The 21,525-nt window shown below is 36.1% G+C and overlaps 1 protein-coding gene across 3 annotated transcripts in view; it reads right to left on the bottom strand.

Moving 5' to 3' along the window:
- The window catches only part of LOC149552579 (DNA (cytosine-5)-methyltransferase DRM2-like), a 122,450-nt gene extending 101,482 nt beyond the window's left edge, over positions 1–20,968 (bottom strand). Inside the window, exons 1-13 of one of the 3 annotated variants that reach the window (XM_089788177.1) lie at positions 20,776–20,968; positions 20,566–20,664; positions 11,267–11,363; positions 11,100–11,146; positions 10,865–10,961; positions 10,707–10,753; positions 10,348–10,444; positions 10,208–10,248; positions 9,820–9,916; positions 9,682–9,725; positions 9,423–9,519; positions 9,253–9,299; positions 9,042–9,164 (exon numbers count right to left, since the gene is read on the bottom strand). In XM_089788177.1, the coding sequence (XP_089644303.1) occupies positions 9,042–9,164; positions 9,253–9,299; positions 9,423–9,519; positions 9,682–9,725; positions 9,820–9,916; positions 10,208–10,248; positions 10,348–10,444; positions 10,707–10,753; positions 10,865–10,961; positions 11,100–11,146; positions 11,267–11,363; positions 20,566–20,664; positions 20,776–20,778 (936 nt within the window). In that variant the 5' untranslated portion in view covers positions 20,779–20,968. The remainder of the gene's footprint in view (positions 1–9,041; positions 9,165–9,252; positions 9,300–9,422; positions 9,520–9,681; positions 9,726–9,819; positions 9,917–10,207; positions 10,249–10,347; positions 10,445–10,706; positions 10,754–10,864; positions 10,962–11,099; positions 11,147–11,266; positions 11,364–20,565; positions 20,665–20,775) is intronic. The other 2 variants (XM_089788178.1, XM_089788179.1) reach the window with 2 other exon arrangements.
- Positions 20,969–21,525: the final 557 nt, after the last annotated feature.

A 21,525-nucleotide genomic window follows, 5' to 3' on the forward strand; every position in this document is an offset into this window, starting at 1 on the left:
CATTTGTAATCAATGGGGCATACGAAAGGCCTCAAATTCAAAATGAGCCCAAAGGGTCATAGATTTGGTCTTGAATGAGAGTTGGTTGGCTCGTGTGGCATATGTATTGGATTTCATTGAACCCATCATAACTATGCTCCGCTCTTCTGGTACAGATTCACCTTGCTTGGGGGATGTGTATGATGGCATGGACACCATGGTTGAGAAGGTAAAACATTCTATACAAGCACGTGAGAGTGACCCCACACAAAGTGAAGCCTTATGTAATCAAGTGGAAGCAATCATCCACCATCGCTGGAATAAGATGACTACGCCATGCACCTCCTTGCATATGCCTTATCTCCTAGGTACTATAGTGAGGAGGTACTTGGTATGTCGGGTAGAATTGCACCATTTGTGGATGAGGAAGTTGTTGAGGGGTGCCACAAAGCTCTTACAAGACTTTTCCCACTAGAAGAAATGCATGAAAAAGTGAGGGTAGAATTTGGGCTGTTTGCTTCGGGATTTAAGCATTCTCCATTTGCATTAAAGGACCAAAATAGAATGGGAGCTATCACATGGTGATACATGTATGGTCAGCCTATCAAGCATCTTCAATCTCTTTCAATCAAGATCCTATCACAAGTTTTAAATTTTATTTTATTTTATTTTACCACTTGCATTCTAGAATTTAGCGTTTCACACATTCTTTAAAATTATTTTGCTTTTCATTTGTATGTTTTGTGGCCACTATCTAGGTTGCTAGTTCTTCTATTGCTGAAAGGAATTAGAGTACATACTCCTTTATCCATTCAGTGAAGCGTAACCGGTTGGGTTCCAAAAAAATTGAGGACTTGGTCTTTGTAGACACCATCTTGCATCTTTTGTGACGTAAGAATGACCATTACAAGGAAAGGACAACAAAGCTTTGGGATGTAGCCCCTGAGTGTGTGGATTTGGATGCAACACTTCATGATCTTACTACACTTGGAGATGGTGATGATGATAGCGCGGCACATGGTGCATCTAGCATAAGTGGAACCATTGTTTGCTTAAAATGATCTTTCAACAATTGGAGATGATGATGAGAATGTGGATTTTCTTGTGAATCCTTATGATTCAGACTCTGATGCATATTAGTTGATTGATTCTTTAGTCATGAACTAAGTTTTTATTTTGTTGGAATCTTGAACATGACCTATTGGAACTTATTGTCTAAGACTAAACTCTAATGTTGGACAAGCACATATTGATATATCATATTAATTTTGAAATATCTTGAATTTTGATAACGGGTAAAGTATCATAGTCATACTATCAAATGATTTGTTTTTGTATATTTCTTGCATTTCTTTGCATATACTATATATAACATTATATATATACACACTTTCTCTTGCATCCGCATCCAAAAAAAAATTCCCTGCATCCCATATTCGCTTCTGGAATCCACTTCAAAATCCACATCCGAATCAATAACTTAGTTTTAACTATATTACTAATTTACCATTAACACGTTGTTAGGTGGCTAAAACTCATTTTGCCTCTCACATAATCGTCTTGAGATTTGTAAAGGTCACAAATGGTCATTAGCAACCAGTGGGGCATTTGGAAACAATCTAATATAGTAAGGGCTCAAATAGTGAAAGCAATGATATTGGAATATGATTGGTGGGTTCGTGTGGAGTATGTATTGGAATTCACCATGTCAATCATGTCCATGCTTCGCTTTGTTGGCACTAATGAACCATGCTTCAAGGATCTCTAAGATGCCATGGACACTATGTTGGAGAGGATAAAAGGGGTAAGTTATAAATTTTAATCAATACATGCCTCTATCATTGTATATTGAGAGCTATCTAAATTTTTAATCGACACAACTTATATGAACATCGTTTGATATCCTAGGTAATACAAAGAAGAGAGAATGATCGTAAGGACACCATTTATGAAAAGGTGGAAGCAATTGTTCTACATTGCTGGAACAAAATGACCATACCTCCTCACCTATGCTCTCACTCCCAGATACTATAGTGCATAAGTACTTGATATTCTTGGTAGGGTGCCAACATATAGAGATGTTGAGGTTGCTAGAAAGTACAACTGGGGCACTTAGCAAGATCTTTAGTGATCCAAAGGTATCCAAAGGTAAGGGCAGCTGTTAGGAGAGAATTTGGATTATTCATCTTAGTAAAAGATCCTCTCCCTCGTACTATAAATGGTTAAAGTAGAATGCACGTGATTACATGGTGGTAACTTCATTGTTAGGATTATGTGTACCTCCAACCTCTTCTCATTAAGATCCTCTCACAAGTTTTTTATTTTTTATTTTTTTTCTTTTTTTGGTGATTTTGTAGAATTTAACACTTCATTCTTGAATTTATCTTGTACTTTTTATTTTTTATTTTGTTTGTTTCCTCTCTAGGTTGCTAGCTCTTCTATTGTTGAGCGGAATTGGAGTAATTACTCCTTTATCCACTTAGTCAAGCATAACCAGTTGGCTGCTGCCAAAAAAGATGAGGGTTTGGTGTTTATTCACACCAATTTGTGTCTCGTGGCACGCAAGGATCCAAAATACAAAAAGGGGGTATAGAAGTTGTGGGACGAGCACCTAAATCCGCTGACTTGGATATGACCATTCAAGATCTTGCTAGAGCTACTTTGCTTGATGTGGATGATGATGAAGACATGACTCTTGGTGGACCTAGTACTAGCAGAACCAATTTGGGTCGTAATGAGTATCTACTAGCAGCTGCGGAAAATGAAAATCCTATGGACGATGATTTTTTTGATAATCCATTTGATGATTGATCAAAACTTTGATTATTGATGAAAACTAAACTTTGAATCGTATTTCAACTTTCAAAATTTCATGAACTCTATTTTTAATTCAGTAATTCAATGCAATGGTTTTCATTAGAATGATAGAATCATGTTTTAATGTTTATCTTTGGCATTTGGCATAGTAGGGCCCTGTGCTTATTAATAAAGCACCTTCAACTCAACTAATATATCAGCCCAACAGACTACCTATAGAATGGTAGGGGCTTGCATTTAGAATAGTAGGGGCCATCCTGATGAATAATCTATTTAGTTGGAATAGTAGGGGCCCGGTGGATATAGTTGGCCGGCATGCATAAAGCATGATTACTCCCATTTCCCAATTAGCCGCTTCTTTTAATGCCTCAGATGTATGGTTTATTTAGTGCCTTCTCAGGGAAGGTAGGCAAGCCTAGAGTTTTTAAAGCGCCCCTCCCCCCTACTATTCTATGGCCCCTACTATTCTAAAGGGGGCTTGTGCCTTTCGATCGAGATTGAGTGAGATGGAGATGGAGATAGGTTGAGTGCTATTAACCACCTTAAGGCCAAGACAATAGGTACTCGGGCCCCTTTTTTTCTACCCTAGAAACTAACCGACTATTCTAACTATGACAAACAAACGGGTGCTTGCCGATGGATAGGACATACAAGTCTTCTTGTTGCCCAACCACCGACCTTGTCCCTATCATATAGTAATAAGATTGGACCCTATCCCTATCATCTAGTTGGAAGATTTTCTTTGTATAGGAATCGGATAGTATTCATTAGTATTCGCAAGCAAATGGCTCGGGCAACCTCTAGCAGGCTTAAACATGGCAATGGGTGGGAAACTATAGCCCATAGAACCACCTTAGAATAGTAGGCCCTCACATGTTGCCGCATGTGCTCTGGCTGACTACTGACCAGTATAGCATAGAGGGTTGTGAAATATCGAGAATACGGAATAATCTAAAGGCCCTACCTTTATAGTTGCTAAGGGACTGTGACCAGTTAGTAATGGCTAACCGGTGCGCTACCCACCATCGTGCTGGGACATGCTGTAGAGTCTAGGGAATAGTGGTGAGGCGCTCGAGCTCTGTAGAAAATTCGCATTCTATGGAATCGCAAAATTCGGCTGTATAGTCCCATCAAAGAATGGTGCAGCTTCGATTTGGCGTAGTTGGCGTATGCGCAAAACCGCACCTATCTCCTCCCGGGGCCCCTACTATTCTATGGTAGCTCATTGAACAAAGTGATGATGAGGCCCTACTATCTATAGGCCTGGTTATGTTGTTCAGCTTAGGTACCCATATGCTTTGTTACTTTGCGCACAGGTTATCTGGGGTTAGGTGCCAAGCGCACATGATGGCGAACCTTTGGTGGCGCAAGCCTTTCCTCTCAGCAATAATGAATTGTCACCCACTAGCCATCTCTCAAGTTGAGTGTCGGAACTAGCTTCAGATGTGCTGTCCCGCCCCTTCAAAGTCAGGTTGGATGTTCTCTACCCTGCTTGCGGTCACCCAATAAAGATCTTCCAAGACTTTATCCTCCCCCATATATAGATTGCACCCTTTCTACAAAAGGTGTCCCATCAATGCAGAATTATGATAGATCGTACGCGCTTGTCCAACTGTAGTTCTCAAAGCTCATGGCGCGCTGCCTGAAACAATCAATGATCAAGCATCATACTATGAAATGATTGTTATACTATGAAATGATTTAGTTTTACAATTTTGTATGTTTCTCATTTTTTGTATATATAATGCATATATATATATATATTCACAAACCACTACAAACCATAATACAAAATAAATTCCTCGAATCCACGAACCTGGTTCTCCTACCCGAACCCGAACCTAATCCAATAACTTAGGTCTAAATATAAATGACTAAAAATAAACTAATTAAGACAACTCAAAATAGAACCTAATTGACCAATACCTAAGATTCTAAAGTAACAAGCTAAGAATAGCAAGAACCTAGGATATTAAAAATAGTCTAATTGAATGCTCATAGTTCAAATGTTCTAATAAGTTCCTAACAAATGCTAATAAGACTTGGTTGCAGAGAATGGATAGATTGGCAAATAATTACAAGAAATCTTCCAAGCACACTTTTGTCAAAGTGTCATCACTTATAACACTCTTCCAACATATTATGATGGTGAACCACTTTCATCCTAACAAAATGGACAAACTTTGCCTAAGGTTAGAAGCTTCATAGGGTCAGTCAATCGAAGAAAAGAACTTTCCTTTATTTCCATTAACAATTTGAGGGAGTTATAAGTCATCTTCTATGGGTCATATGAGTACCTTCATTATAAGTGATTAAGTTTTTCCAATTATTAAAAAATAAAAATCAAATCTCATTCTACTTTATACGTGGTTTACCATATATTTCATTGGCATATTATCATAAAATGATCAATTCACTGCATACAAGGGTTAATTAAAACCACTATCACACTTTAGTTGCAGGATTAGAAAGGTCCTCAACTAGTTCTAAATATTCACGTATTTGTGAGTCAATCATTAGTGTATTAAAGACTGGAAAATTCTCCTAGATTGTGCCATCTTCAGCTTATATCATGTGCAGATATGATTGTCAATTGGTGAAATGGTAGATTTAACCTACTATCTAACACTTGTGTCAAACACTTGAAAAGGCTCATAAAAGTTTCATAGGTGTTAGAAGGCCATTGTTCTTTAGACAAAAGTTAAAAATATAGCTCTACAATAACTGTGTTGTCAGCCAAAAATCAAAATTTGCACTTTTCTTGCATTGTGCCTTAGTCAGCAAATTGGCACCAATAACTAATTAGTAATCAATAAAGTTACCTATCTTTTGTTTATCGTTCACGTCAAGTTCCCACCTGACAAACAATTCTATTCCATCAAAGCTATAGAAATTTGTGTACCATTTAGCTTTTTGCAATATCAAATTTCATATAAAGATTTTGCCCCGGAGTTCTCATAAGTGATTTAATTATGATTTGTTAACCCATGTTTGCAGAATTCAATTATGGAACACCATTAATGGCTTGGGCGTTTTCGAGTAATCATGTGTTGACACACAATAAGAAAAGGTAAGCAAGGTGGATTGCTCCTCCTTTCCCCAATGCACAATTGAAAGGAAGATGACCCAATACGGTCAAGAGGGACCTAAGCGTAGAATGAATCAATGATCCTACACAACAATGAACCAATTGAGATGATTTAGAGCAAAATGATATTATGATGCTACATATGAGGCTTAATAAGCAAATATTGATAGTTTCAAAAAAGACTGACTAATGGAAAACAATTAGGAAGCTACAATAGCCTAAAATGGAGACCCAAGAGCTAACTGACTTGTAAACTGAATTTGAAGTGGATTTGTAAGGTATAAAATGCGCTGGTTGTTTTGTTCCTGGGAACAAGAAGCTTGGGGTGTTTTGTTCCTAGGGATTTTTCTTGGATTCAATTGCAAACTTCCTGGCATATGCTATACTTGTCAAATCAAGTCTTGACTGTCACACCCCCATACTTGCATAGGACAACAAAGAAGGTTAGAAAAAGGGGTTTGCCTTAGTCAAACCTCTTTCTGGAAACAACCTTGAAAAGAAAAGTAAGAAAGAAACCATGATATCGTATAGCAAAGGCTATCTTTAAAAAATAGAATGTATCATACCTCGATAATACAAATGCTCCTTTGAATGAGAACAAATATATTGATGCAATAGATTTGGTTTAACACAGAATCCCAAAACGAAATCATGGAAGACAAAACCTTATGTGATTGATGGTGTAGTTTGATGCAGGAGCATCTTGGGTTTGCTTGCAATCTTGCATGTTTGGAGGGATTTTGGTTAAGTGTTGTGGAGCTTGGCAAATACTGGTGTCCAACATACACTGGGAGCTCGACATGGTCTATGGAACTCGACATGGTCTTGGAGCTCAACATGGTCTATGGAGCTCGGCATGGGCTTGGAGCTCAGCATGGTCTATGGAGCTCGGCATGGTCTTGGTTGCTTGGCATGATCTTTGGTTGCTCGGCATGGATTGAAGAGGACCTAGATTTCTACCTATGGTTCGAAGCACGAGTTCTAATTCATTCAGAGCTAGGAGACATCGTGATTTTACTCGGATATTGATTTTGGGTATTTAATTATTGTTGCAGGCCGACTTGTGGCATTTAATTTATGTATTTGTATTTAATTTGTGTTCTCGGCCGACTTGTGGCTTAGATTGGTATAAGTAGGGGTTGTGGGTAAGTCTTTTGTCATTATTCATCCATCGTGGACAAGAGGAGGAGCTTGAAAAGCGAATTTGGAGAAGAGCTAGTAGTTGTGGCTTGGAATACAAGGGGATTGTTTGGTGTGCTTGCGAGCACAAGTTGAGATCTTCCTTGAGGGTTTCTACTAGAGTGTGGCTCTGGACTAGCTAGTGTTTGGATTGGATCTTGAGGGATCTTATAGAACTATTACTTGCTTTGTATTTGGCCGTAACTGGGAAGGCCTTACAGCCCGGCACATTGCATGTAATCAATTATATTTTATGAATATATTATTGTAATGTGGTATCAGATCTTGCTTTGTTGTTTCTTGGTGTTGTGTTTCCGCTGCATGGTTATTTAGCTAGGCGCTAGGACATCTCCTTTGGGGATACTCCAGCCTTGCACTCCATCATAGTTTGCCACAATGCTTGGTTGAGAAGAAGAATGAAGACATGGATGAATGTAAATGTATCGCCTTCCTTGATAGACAACTCCTTTGCTAGGCCTTGATTGCTTAGACTTGAGTTCTTGATCATGAATGTGAATGCTTAATAATCTTGATCATGGTTACCAAAAAGAGGAGAGATAAGGTGTTTAAATACCTCTCACAACATCTCAACGGTTTAAACTCACACAAGTCACAATAAACCCCAAAATCCCACCAAATCACCAATACAGGGCCCTAGTTCCAATTTTAGCCCAAACCTCAAGGAACAACCTAGGAACAAAAAGCCCTAGGCATTTTGCACCAACGAGAATGAGCCATAATTAAAATGGGAGCTCAAGGAGATAAGGTAGATGTCGGAATAAGAGGAACAATTGATTTTGATGTCACAAAAGAACACGGAAACCACAAATGGTAACATGGGGCCTAGGTGTTGAAATAAATTATGTGATTGGAGGAAAATAGAGCACACACAAAAATAAGGGCTTACCTCAATTTTAAACAAAAGTGAAATGATAAAGGACCTATATTTGAGCTTAGGTGTCCATTGAGTGCCATATGAAGTCCTATCACAAAAAACACACTAAGATGGAAGTTAAATAGTCATGAAATTGTACACTAATTAGGCGCTTACAATTTACAACAGTACAGTTGATAATCTTAAACAAATATCCATGGTCAAGTGTAGTGCCCATAATACACTTGGATATGGCATGAGTTCACACACATACCTTCTCAGAAAGTTCTCTCATCTATATACTTGCCATCGGAGAGAGAGAAAGAGAGAGCTTGAACTCTTTGTGATGACCATTGCAGTAGCTATTGGCATCAATAACTTTCTTGAGTTCTACCATTAAGCCTAGCTCTGAATAAATATGCAAGTGTATCAAGCATTCTATCAAGTTCTTAATTTTGGGTTTCACAGCATCACGATAAAAAATGCACCACATTAATGGCTTAGTTTATGGGTACAACTTGTTATAAGCCAACATTATGGAAACCTCTGCACATCAGCATTGTGCATTCACTCATATCATGGCTTATATATTTATGACAATAATATGCTAATGGTCAAACAGGAAATTTCCTTTATAATGAGGAAAATGCAACTATGAAATTTATTTCCATACATTGCTTTGTACGAGAATTCTAGAATATTTAACTGAATGTATAATGGCACTACTATTCTATGAATCCCAAATTTATTTAAACTTCATATATAGTTTTTCTCATGCTTTCATATGAAGGAAACATGTTACTTCATTGATACCAATGCTAGGTATGTATTAAATTTTAATTCCACCTAACATGCACTTGTACACAAATACCCAAAAAAATCATCATAAGGGTTTCCCACATTTACAATTAGAATTCATTTACGCTAAATAATTTCTTAATCTGCTGGCTATAAGATATTATATTATCATTTAATATTTTTTAATATTCTACTTATATTTATGAGTCAAGTATTCCACAACGTGACAAGCTTTTCCTATACTTTGGGAACGATCAATAGCCACGGAAGCCAAATTGAACAAAACCTACAACTTACAAGCTATACCTCATCGAATTGTTCAATATCTTCATCATCTGTATCTGTGACCTCAGTCACTGAACTCTCTGATTGAGTTTGTAAATCCTCGTGTGAACTTGATTTCTTCAATAACCTTTTCTTGAACATCAACTGTCGATGTAAACCAGGAAATATAAATTATTTATGCTTTCAAAGTAATTAGGAAAGGCATAAAAAGAATAAGCAGTGTATGAACTACCTCATATGTCAGGATGGACTCAAAAATTCCAGCCTCATCCTCAATTCCTAAACCAAAAAATCAGCAGGCCGTTAGTGAGTATATCAAAGAATAGAATTAAGCATTTTGCCATTATAAATCAGCATAAAATGTCATCATTCATAAAACCATGCTTAAGGTGTATTCCATACCACGCTCTTCAATAGCTTTATTGACAATATCAGACGGAAACCCCATTAACATAAAATGATTCCTTATAGAAGCTGAAGACGACTCACATGATCTTCCCTGTAAATCAAAAGACATACATCACTACCATTCTAATTACCCCACATATTTTTGTCACAATTTAAGAGAAATTGAATATGAAGAGTGAATTTTCTGAATTGATAAATCAAGAAAGTTTATAAAGACAATGGCAAATGACGGAATTAAATTTGAACAGACTACCTGATAATTTGTGAGGAACTCAAGTATTGCCTCATCCTCTGTCCCTAAAGCAGAAAAATGAAAAAGGAATTTCAGAAAAAGTCAAAGAAATATAAATAATATACAAAAAAGCTTGAGGTGTATCCATAGATTCCATACCACACTCTTCAATAGCTTTATCGACAACATCGGAAGAAAATCCCTTCAACATAAAGCGATTTCTAATTTCGGACAAAGATGACTTGCATGAGCTTTCCTGTAAATCAAAGGATATTCAACACTGCCACTCTTGTTAATATTTCCATATTCTTTACCAATCAAAAAAAAAATCCATATTCTTCAAAGATTTTTAAAAATTAAGATAAAATTATCCAGTTACCACAGACCAAAACTTCGGAGCTGACCCACATCTTCAGCTTAATAACCCACATGTTTTTGTCACATTTTAAGAGAAATTGAACAAGAAAAGTGACTCTGCTGATTTGATGAGTCAGGAGAGATAATAAACACAAATGGTAAAAGAGGAAATGAAATGTAAATGGACTACCTTATAATTTGTGAGGAAATCAAGTGCCTCATCCACTGTTCCTAAAACAGAAAAATGAAAAGGAATCTCATGAAAAGTCAAAGATAGAAATATAGAAAAATCATATAAACAAGCTTAAGGTGTTTCCATAGATTCCATACCACACTCTTCAATAGCTTTATCGACAATATCAGATGGAAAACCCATCAATGTAAAATCATTCCTGATTTTGGATAAAGATGATTCGCATGAGCTTTCCTGTAAATCAAAGGACATACAACACTGCCACTCTTATTAAGATTTGCACATTCTTTCAGGATTTTCAAAATATTAAGATAAAACTATCCCACCACCACAGACCAAAACTTTGGGGCTGACCCACATTTCCAGCTTGACAACCCACATGCTTTTGTTGCAATTTAGAGATAATGAATGAGAAAAGCAAATTTGCTAATTCAGTCAGGCAAGAGAGTTTATGAACACACATAGTAAAAGATAAAATGAAATGTAAATGGACTACCTTATTATTTGTGACGAAATCAAGTATACGTGCCTCATCGTCTGTCCCTGAAACAGAAAAATAAAAACGAACCCAGGAAGAGTCAAAGATAGAAATAATATTTATAAGTCAGAAAAGTATATCAACTCAGACTAAATATATTTAAGGCATTCTCATACCATATTCTTCGAGTGCTTTGTCCACTATGGAAGAAGAGAAACCCATGTTCACAAAATGCCTTTTAGTTAGGCACCAATCTGAATCAGAGGAGCATTCCTGTAAATCGAAATGATGTTTATGACATAAACTATCTTAATAAGAAACATTATTAACTCCCCAAAGTCTCAAGGGTGAGTGACATTAGCAATCTCAAGGAGCATTTCAATGAAATAAGGAAAGCACAGAGTCACTGACCTGATTATTCCTTATATATTCCAATATTGCATTTTCATTTGTTGAGCCTAGAATAATAAAAGTGGGGCAATAATATGAGAGATTACACAATGAACTTCAATATCAACTCAAATGAAACTAAGGCTTAAATATTAATCATAAAATCTATGACAAAAAAGAAGCCATACCAACTTCTTGTATTGCCTCATCCACTACTACAGCATTGTATCCCATACCAATAAAGTGACTTCTGGTTGGCAACCAAGAAGAACTTGAAGAGCTTGCCTGAAAAAAGCATAAAAGTAGTTTAAGGGAGAAATTTAGAATCCTTAATGCCAATTTTCATCCTTCTCTAAATTTCCTAAGAGCGTAATGGTTTATATTTTCTTCTGCATCCTAAAACAAATTTTAAATTATCAGTAGACTAAATGCAGACTGCATAAGGGTTTCCAGGTTGTGTAATTTCCATTAATGTTGCAATCTCAAGCAAACCTGTTTTGGTCCTTGAACTCACATTCTCCTTGTATTTGGTTTAATTGAAACACTGTAAAAACTCCATCAATATTATTGATCTTCTATTTAATTAAAAGAAAAATATATCCCTTCAATTCCCAAAATTTGACCAACAATCCAATGTTCATATTGTGTACATTTGAAAATCAGCTGCCCTCTTAGAGCTAGTATCTTGTTAAAAAATAATAAGGCGTGTTCAGTACTCACTTCAATGCATGACTTTCTAAATATATGAAATTAATGCCTTGTATACGCATAGAATCAAAGAATAAGAAGCTCAAAAAGGTTGAAAGTAAGAACCATGTAGCTTGTCAAAACCATTCAACCATGCCATTTTATATTCCAAATTATGTAATTCTCTTATTAAATTATCTGCTCCAAAAATTGAACTAGCCACCCACTTTTCAATGACTTCTAAAATGGATGATTTCCCATCGTGATACATTCAATTTTATGGTGCAAGTATTGTTTTCTCTATGGCAACCTCCAACAGCATGTAGATAATAAAATCTGAATCTTCCCCAAAGAGAGTATATCTGTCCAGTTACATGGAGTAAAACTTTTTTAGTTCCCACATTGAGAGAATTTATTTTTTCTATTATTTTTTCTCAGAAACAGTATAAATTCTAAAGCATGGGAGCATAGCACAGAATTTCCTGTAGTTAGCATAATTAAAAATAGTAGTACTAGGATGGGAGACCACTCGGGAAGGCCCAATGCTTCACCTCTTTGAGCATCACCTAGATGCAATGAGCATTGAGTATTCCATTCATTCTCACCTAGATGCAATGAGCATTAAGTATTCCATTCCTTCTCATGAGAGACCGGCTCTTGTGACACTACTCGTGATTATTCAATAAAGGATCTATTTGAGTGTGGCTGGATTTTTCTGCTCAGGCTGGAGGGTTTTCCCAGGATAAAATTCCAGTGTTGTTTTCTTCTTGTGTGTTTTTGAGTTTCTGAATTTTGCATTTTTGTTTTCTGGTTCTAAATTTAACACCAATTCCAGGTACTATATTATGGTTATAAATGAAATTTGGAATAAATTTTGGTTATTGAAACTTCATTCCAACTTGTCTACAAGTTGACTGGTCCAAACTCATGAGGGCTCCAACCTATAATTACCATCATACTCATTTTGAGATCAGAGTGGTGCAACAAAAACATGGTGGCGAATTCATATGCCAGCCTTTGGTCTTATGAGAGTTTGTGGATTCTTTCGTTCATCATAGAAAAGAGCAGGGTATGGAGATTCTGAAGCCCCCATTGCTCAACCCAAGTTGAATATGGAATAGCATGATGGTGCATCTCATCACAAATCTCCCAGATGAGTTCTTCTGCTTGACAGAAACAAATCCAGATGCTAAAGCCTGATTCATGTTGCTGACACAATAATATTTGGGCATCCAAGTGTGCCTAATGTTTTTGGGAAAAAGTTGTTTCATTTGGCAGGCATTATAACATGATACATCATCCAGGTTTGCGTGCGCAATTCCAGGAAGGACAAACTTTCATGTCCCTTTTTTTGCAAGTAAATGTCATCTTTAGCTGTCAGAGCATGATTAATTGTTACTATGTGGATTTATAGAATTTTGGCAATTTTCCGGCATTAACTAGGACAGATCTGAGTTATTTCCATTACTGTAATTGGGTGCCATCATAGGAAGGAGGAAATTTAATCACGTCGAGCAAAAATTTTGAAGTCTCTTACTGGTAGGCTCCTTGTTTCCCAATAATTAACATACATCATTGCACATTATTATGCATTATATTAAGTTAATGAGATTATAAACCATCTAATTATTCGTAGTCTAATAAATAAACTAGATATATTTAGGGTTTATCATCACTACTTCACTAACCCTAATGGAGGAGAATGGTATTATTGCACTAGGGCACTTGTAAACCATCTACAAGCTGGCTTCCTCAAGGTTTTAGGAAAACATATTCATAGCCATCTTGGGACTTCTCCCTCAAGGCTTTGGAAATACATGTCAGGTATTAGCAGAAGACCAAGGACTAGGCCACTAAGTACATTGGTCTTTCATTATTACAAATGTATATGCATATAAGTGAAATTAAGCATAACTGTCCTATAAATCCAAATTTTAGCATTATACATATATTTCAAGACGAGTAAATGAATCTGACTCTAATGAAAATTCCATTCCTTATTTAATCAAATCTGTCCACTTTCTTCAAATGAACCTTCTTCCCTTCATATCTCTCACTGTGAGGGAAAGGTCACAACGTCCTATCATAAATACACTTTCACAAGAGACACAACATTTCACCATCAGCAGAGTGCAACTCTTTATTATTTCTACCCTTTGAAAGGGACACAACCTTTCACAATGAAATCCACTTATTATTTAAACCAGATCTGTACTTCTGATTCCTCCTTTTCCGATTAGAACAAACACTTATTTCCTTTTTATTTCCTTGATCCTTTTTGGATGTCCATTTCAAATGATTCCTTGTCCCTTTCATATCTTCCCATATAAGGGAGGAGTCATGCCTTTTCATTATTTTGCCATTTTGAAGAGTTGCAACTCTTGACCCTTAATCCTTAATAATATGTTAATTATCTTTTATACTAGGAAACTGTTGTCTTGAACTGTTTTATCAATTTAAAGATCATTATTTCCTTAAACTAATATTGCACAACTTTCTTATTTAAACTGCTGTTAGAATACAATTTAGAGGCTGCAACTTTATGTAATCAAGACTGCTGTGCCCTCTCGTTTTGGTTGGGACATAACAAGAAATTTCTTATCCAGCTGCCGATGTGTACTAATTCAACCATCAGTCATCAGAAAAGTCATTTAAGTGAGGCAGTAATTTGCAATAGGGAGAATTCAGAACCATCTGCACGTTATAAACTTGTAAAGTGTTTCCAAGGCAGCTCGGCCTTTCATTGGTGAATGTTTGAGTTCCCAACTTGTTCTAGCATCTTATGAAGCTATAGTACCATTCCAGAATTTGTTTTGGGTGATAGGTGATAAAGATCAACAGTAACACCAGCATAAATCACCAACATCATTTCCAATGGCGGGAAAAATGCCAATGAGAGGGTTTGATTTGGAGAAAAATTCTGCCATTTGGTGAAGTTGTGCCCTTCATTAACTGCCGCCAGTAATTTTTTTAGCAAGGGTGAATCTTTTTAAAGAGCTTCTATGTTGATTTATAGCCCTTTGACAGTTTGACAGCTAAACAACTAGGGTTGTGTGTGCACTTACTAATTCATTTTACTATAATACATTTCCCTGCAGTTGAAATCAAATTTCAGAATTTATTTGGTAAATCCAATTGGCTGTTATACCATCTACAATTTGAATATCAAATCTGAGTGTATTGTGGTCATATGATGAGTATATAAATGAGGGATTGGTGTTGTTTGTCACCAATAATTTTAAAGAATTTTTGTGTCAATCTCACTCAGCTGGAGTTTATCATAATAAATTATTAAAGTCTGATCTTTGTAGCAGTTAGGTAAACCTTTTAAAATAAAAGTAAAAATAGAAATGATGTGTTGTTACATTCCAGTTTCATTATTGAATAAGCAATGAAGTCAAGGTTTTGCCATTACATTAATCAGGGACACGACATTTAAAATGTTCTCCTAATCACATTCTCTGATATGGATGTTACATTTGACAGTTGTGTCAACAAGAAGGCAATAAAACTCCTCGCAATGATTTTGTAAGGAACCTTATCAAAGTAATACAGGCAGTTTACAGGCTCATCATGGATAACTGAGGTATGTCCAACTAGTTGTGCTGCAAGCTAAGATACTGATACGCTCAGGACAACCTTGGATGCGGGTGTGGATGCTTGGATGAGTTTGGGTGCTGCACCAATGCTGGCAGGAAGCTGTTTCGTCACCTGCGGATGGGCACGGGATGCGTCCGAGAGCATCCGAAGAGAATCCCAAATCATCCAGGTGCATCTGGAGAGCATCTGAACTTTTTGAATGCCCAGTCAATTTAGTGAATTTTAAAAACATGTGCTTAATTGAGTTTTTAAATTATATTTTTGCTCCTTTTTGCCCCAAAACCCTAAAAAAGGCCATTCATTGCTCATTCTTCTCATTTTGTTTGCAGCTGGGCTCTCTTTTCATTTGGTCTCCATTTTGGCATTTTGAAAGCAAGGTCATTATTTTTGAAGAGGATCATTCATAGGGTGTCTAATAGCTTCTACAAAGGACATCTACACATCTAAGATAAGCATTTCATCCATTTCATGAGTTTTCTAGTGATTGTTTTTAGATGTTCATGAATTTTTCAAGTTTTGGAAGAATTTTTTCATGTTTTTTCCTATATTTGTTTTTCAGAAATGAAGGAACAAGTTTAGCTATCTTTTTTTAGTATTTTTGTATCATATATTTGCACTTGTATGTTTCATATTCATAGTTTATTTAAATATTTCTAATTTAACTTTTTTATTTTCTTATTAGATTCATAGTTTCTATTGTGTTGGAATGGCCACTATTGGTAGTCAAGGTTCAGCAGCAGGGCAAAATGAACAAAGTGGTAACTTCAATATTGATGTAGCATTAGCATCCCCATTATGGAGACACACTACAAGATTATCATAGGTTTCAGGAGGTGGGCCATACATTTGGAAATGCAATGTATGCCATTGTAAACCGTTCAACAGCTCATATTCTCGGGTCAAAACTCATTCTATGGGCCCTACTGGTAAAGGAATAGCATTGTGCAAGGGAAGCAAAGATGGAAAAAGGATGCGCGATGCACAGTTAGCTGGATTTATAAAAGAAACAGAAGTTGCTGATCGTTTAGTGAGCAAATCAAAAACAAATTTGTATAAACCTTCATCCACAAAGAGCAAAGTGAATGTGCCCACCGCTCATGTTGCATCCTCCAAACATCCATTCTTGGAAGTGGGAGAGGAAGATGATGAAGTAGAAGTTATTACCCACAAAAGAGGTCCATTGGATCAAACATTCAAAATGAAGGCAAGAGAGCTTGCTGATGAAGCAATTGCACATTGCCCTTATGCCAATGGTCTTCTTTTCAACTTGGTAAGATCGCCATATTGGAAGGAAATGGTCGCAGCCATCCTTAAAGCACCAACTGTGGGTTTGAAAAGGTGTGTACTGCTCTTTTGCAAAAAGAAAAAAATTCTGTAGACAAAGCTCTCCAACCAATTAGGACTTCTTGAAAAACTTCTGGTATAACTATTGTGTCGGATGGATGGAAAGACATAAGAAACCCACCATTGATTAATGTGGCTGCAATGTCCACCAAAGGAGCAATGTTTTTGAGGGTGATTGATTGTGAAGGAGAAATATTCACAATTCATTTCTAGAGTTCTCAATGAGGCAATAAAGATGGTGGGGAGTGAGAATGTGTTCCAGCTGATCACAGATAATGCAAAAAATTTAGGGAAGCATGTGCTTTGGTTGAGTCTTGATACGACCATATTTTTTGGACACCATGCATTGTACACTCTCTCAACTTAGTCATGCAATGAGTTGGCACCCAAATAGATTGGATGAAGCAAATATACCAAGAGGGAGAAGAGATGCAAATGTTTGTGACAAACCACCAGATGTCACAATCCATATTCAGAATATTCTCCAAGTTGTAGTTGTTGAAGGTAAATTTAAAATTATAATTAGTTAGTTTCATTCATTTATTTATTTATTTTGAATAAGTTTTATATTCGCGTCCAATTATAAAATTATTACTTGTTTATAACTTTGCTTCATATTTGTCGTCATATTGTCAACTTGCTTAGGTTGTTGAGACTAGATTTGCATCTCAAGGTGCGAAAGACATTGAGCCAAATGGTTATTTGTAACCATTGGGGTGTATGGAAGGCTTCAAATTTAGAGAGAGCCTTGAAGGTCAGAGGTATGGTCTTGGATGAGCATTGATGGGCTCGTGTGCAATTTGTATTGGATTTCACCGAGCCTATCATGACTGTGCTACCACCTTGCGTGGGGGATGTGTATGATGGCATGGACACCATGGTAGAAAAGGAAAATCTTTCCATACAAGCACATGACACTAACCCCACAGAATGTGAAGCCTTGTGCAATAAGGTGGAGGCAATCATTTATCATCGTTGGGAGAAGATGGCTACCCCATTGCAGCTCCTTGCATATATCTTATCTCCAAGGTACTATAGCCAAGAAATGCTTGCTATGCCTGATAGAGTTGCACCATATGCACCAGAAATTACTACTGGGTGCTACACTACATTTGCAAGACTCTTCTTAGGTGATGAAACGCACAAAAAGGTGAGGCTAGAATTTGGCTTATTTGTTTCAGAATCAGAACTTACTCCATATGCAATAAAGGACCAAAATGACATGGGAGCTATCACATGGTGGTACATGTATGGTCAACCATTCAAGAATCTAAACCCTCTTGTAATCAAGATCCTCTCACAAGTAAGTTTTCATTTATTTATTTTTAACAATTGTATTCTACAATTTAGTGTTTAACATTCTTTAATTTGCTTTTCATTTGTATGTTTAATTTTATGAACACTATCTAGGTTGCGAGCTCTTCTGCTTCTAAATGAAATTCGAGTACATAATCCTATATCCATGCAGTGAAGCGCAACCAATTGGGCTCAAAGAAAGTTGAGGACTTGGTTTATATACATACCAACTTGTGTCTTTTGTAACATAAGGAGGATGGATACAAGGAAGGGTCAACCAAGCTTTGGGATGTCGCCCGTGTATGCAAACTTGGATGCAACACTTCAAGATCTTATTGTAATGACAGATGATGATGAATGTGGATTTTTTTGAGAATCCTTATGATTCCGATTGACGGAATTTGATTTGTGACTCTTGACTGATCAACATTAAACCATGAACCATGTTTTGATTTTGTAATTCAAATTGCATTAAAATCTTGAACTTGAGTAATTTACTAATTAGACTATTACTGTTATTTCAATTTGAACTATCAATGGTGAAGTATCATGCTATGGAATAGTTTATTTTTTTATATTTCTTCCATTTATTTGCATACATTAATTATAGTATACATATATATATAAAATAAAAAAAAATTAATATATTTATATATGGATGCATCCAAAATCCCCCAAAAACAAATCCGCGCATCGGCACCCCGAACCTACATCAGCATCACGACCAGCATCGGTAACTTAGGCTACAAGTTATATGTTTTTTAGCTCACATGCATAAAGCCTAGCATATAATGGGATTGAGAGGATCATTATTGCTACCTTCATTTTGGCAGTTTATGTAGGGTTGCATTCATGTTATCATTGGGTACTAAAAATTTAACTCTACTACCCCCATTGGATAAAGGCACCCATCTGTTGTGTCCTCAACAGATTATAAATTTATAAATCTTCCAACAAACACACTGTTGAGTATCCCAAGCTTTACTTTAAGAGAGGTGTGCTTTGTTGTTTTGTTTGCATCCATGTGATTATTTACTAAGGGGTGAATATTATTAGAGGTTACCAAGAACCATTTTTAAATTCCCTACATGGTTGCGTATCTACTCATTGAAAATAGAACTCAATGCTACCTTTATTAGCAAAACAACGTATAGGTGATTTGAGTCCCTTATGCAATGGGTATAGATTGTCTTAGGGACTATTTTCATGTCATGATCATTTGATTCTCTTTAAGATAACACCTCAATGAATATCCCTCTTGACCCAGCAAAGCCAAAAGCAAAAGGAACTATCCATTCTTATCAATCGGTCCTTGGCTGTTCCTGCCTAATCATAAGTTGTCAACTACTACTTTTAAATTTGACACCCATGATCCACGAATAGACTAAAATTTAAGAGTTTTGGAACCTGCACCTTTGAGCACCAACAACATCAACATGCCAAAAATAGGGATGGTAATTTTCTTGCCAGGGCCAGAATAAAAACGATCATTTAAGCAACTCTTAAAGAAAGTGCCTGAAATTTTCGAGCGCACTTCTAAGATGACTTGTTGACAAGTTGCAGCCACCAAATCTTTTTTAATAATTCGCTACCAATTTTTTTAATTCGAGTAAACCAAAAAGTGCCTCTAGGTTTTCCCCATATCCCCGATCTTAAGGAAATCAATGGACTATTTTCCTGCAAATGGTTCTTATGTTTTCTCAGTATCTACTACCGAAAAACTTAAGCTCCGTCAATAGGACCACTATGTAAATAAAATATTACTTCCACAATTCTAAAAAATGAAAATCTTTCTTATGACTTTTAGTTTTTGGTGTTCGCTGTTATGATTCTTCTGCTTCTGATCATTCAGGTCTATTTTATTCTCTAGACTGAGTAACTTTTAACTAATCATATATGCAATATTCAACCCAAAAAAAGATGAGAAACTGCAATGTCAAACGGAAGGACCTGAGCCAATTAAAACAATAGCGCACTTCTACAACAGATTTCGAGCTTCAGATCGCTAGAGACAGGTTGAAATATTCACATTGGAAAAATTGCTACGACCTACAAAACGAAGCCAAATACTGTTCGTTGTCTACCCTTTCCAGTCACATGCTGTCAACTGGACCTCCTAAAATCGTTCAAGTGCCGAAAGACCCTCAAGCAAAAGTGTTTTAAGTCAATTAAAACCACTTGAGGAAAGACAAACGAACACAGGTTTCAAAAAGCTGACCTCTCAAATACAAGTCATCAATATAAATCAGTCTATCTACCGAGGAAGATCTCTCTCGCCTTTAATAGTACATTATTAGTATAGTTGGTCCATTACTACTCCAGCTCCAGTTGGTCCAGCCAATTGCACTACCTTTTTGTATTTATTCGATTAAAATTTGCACTTCGGCACCGTGCTTAAACTGCAAATAGTTTTGGATGTGGGCATTTTAATTCGTTTGCATGGTTCCATCCGTGCACCAAATTCACCGAGCATTTGCAATTCCTTCCTACACTTGTTTACATGGAGTTATAAACACATTACCAATGCTGAGAGAATAATATGAAACAGACATTAATTCACCTCACTGCACATGTTATTCGTCCGGTCCCTTTCCTCTGTAATGCAGGCCACCGGAGGAGATGCTTCTTCATCACTGTCTTCGTAATCGACAAGACCTTCCTTCAAGAAATAAAATTGAAATTTAAGAAACCAGTGAAATATAGATTCATGCAAACCCAACTGAGATACATTACCATGAAAAGGTAACTCAACTACAATGAGATCTATTACCATGAAAACGTGATATCCCCAATGTAGATGAGCTGAAGAATTAAGAAGAGCAACTATTTTGGTCTAAAGAGACCCTGGTACAAACTTTATTGCAAAGGGGAGAAGGGGGAAAGCAGAGCAACTATTTTGGTCTAAAGAGTCCCTGGTACATACTTTATTGCAGAAGGGGAGAAGGGGAAAAAGAGAATACTGTACATGCACTTCAACTTCTTGTATTAAATCTATACCTTACATTTGTCAAATTTTGAGTCATTTTAGGGATTCTCATAAGCACATCACATCACTACTAAATGTGTTTTTAGTAGTTTTCAATTATATTTTATTGGGACAAGTTTTCTTGATGTCACTACAATATGTATATTAAATTATATTTTACAAGGGTAAGTCTCCATGCTGCTGTTTAGCTTATTTTTGTAGTAAAATGTTTTAAATAAAAAGTAAGTTTGTGAAGTGAGTGAGTTGTAGACATAATGTTTACTATTTACTTTTTGTAATTTTAAGAAAAATATTATTTTTTAATTTAAAAAATTATTAGTTCTTGTTAAACAAATTTGAATTAATTATTTAGATGAATTATTTTATCATATTATTATTCATAATGTTTTCATCACTAACTATAATTTTTTATTTTTTTTCAACTAGTTTTATTTTAGGATAGTAGTTTGAACATGGTGAGTTTCAATTTATTTGTTTCCGCAAAAATATTAAATCTTGTCTATTGTCAATAAAGTTTTCTACAAGTGCTTTGAT

Source organism: Cupressus sempervirens, chromosome 6 (genome assembly GCF_028749045.1).
Source record: "Cupressus sempervirens isolate cs-2001-9-10 chromosome 6, ASM2874904v1, whole genome shotgun sequence".
Classification (NCBI taxonomy): Eukaryota; Viridiplantae; Streptophyta; class Pinopsida; order Cupressales; family Cupressaceae; genus Cupressus; species Cupressus sempervirens.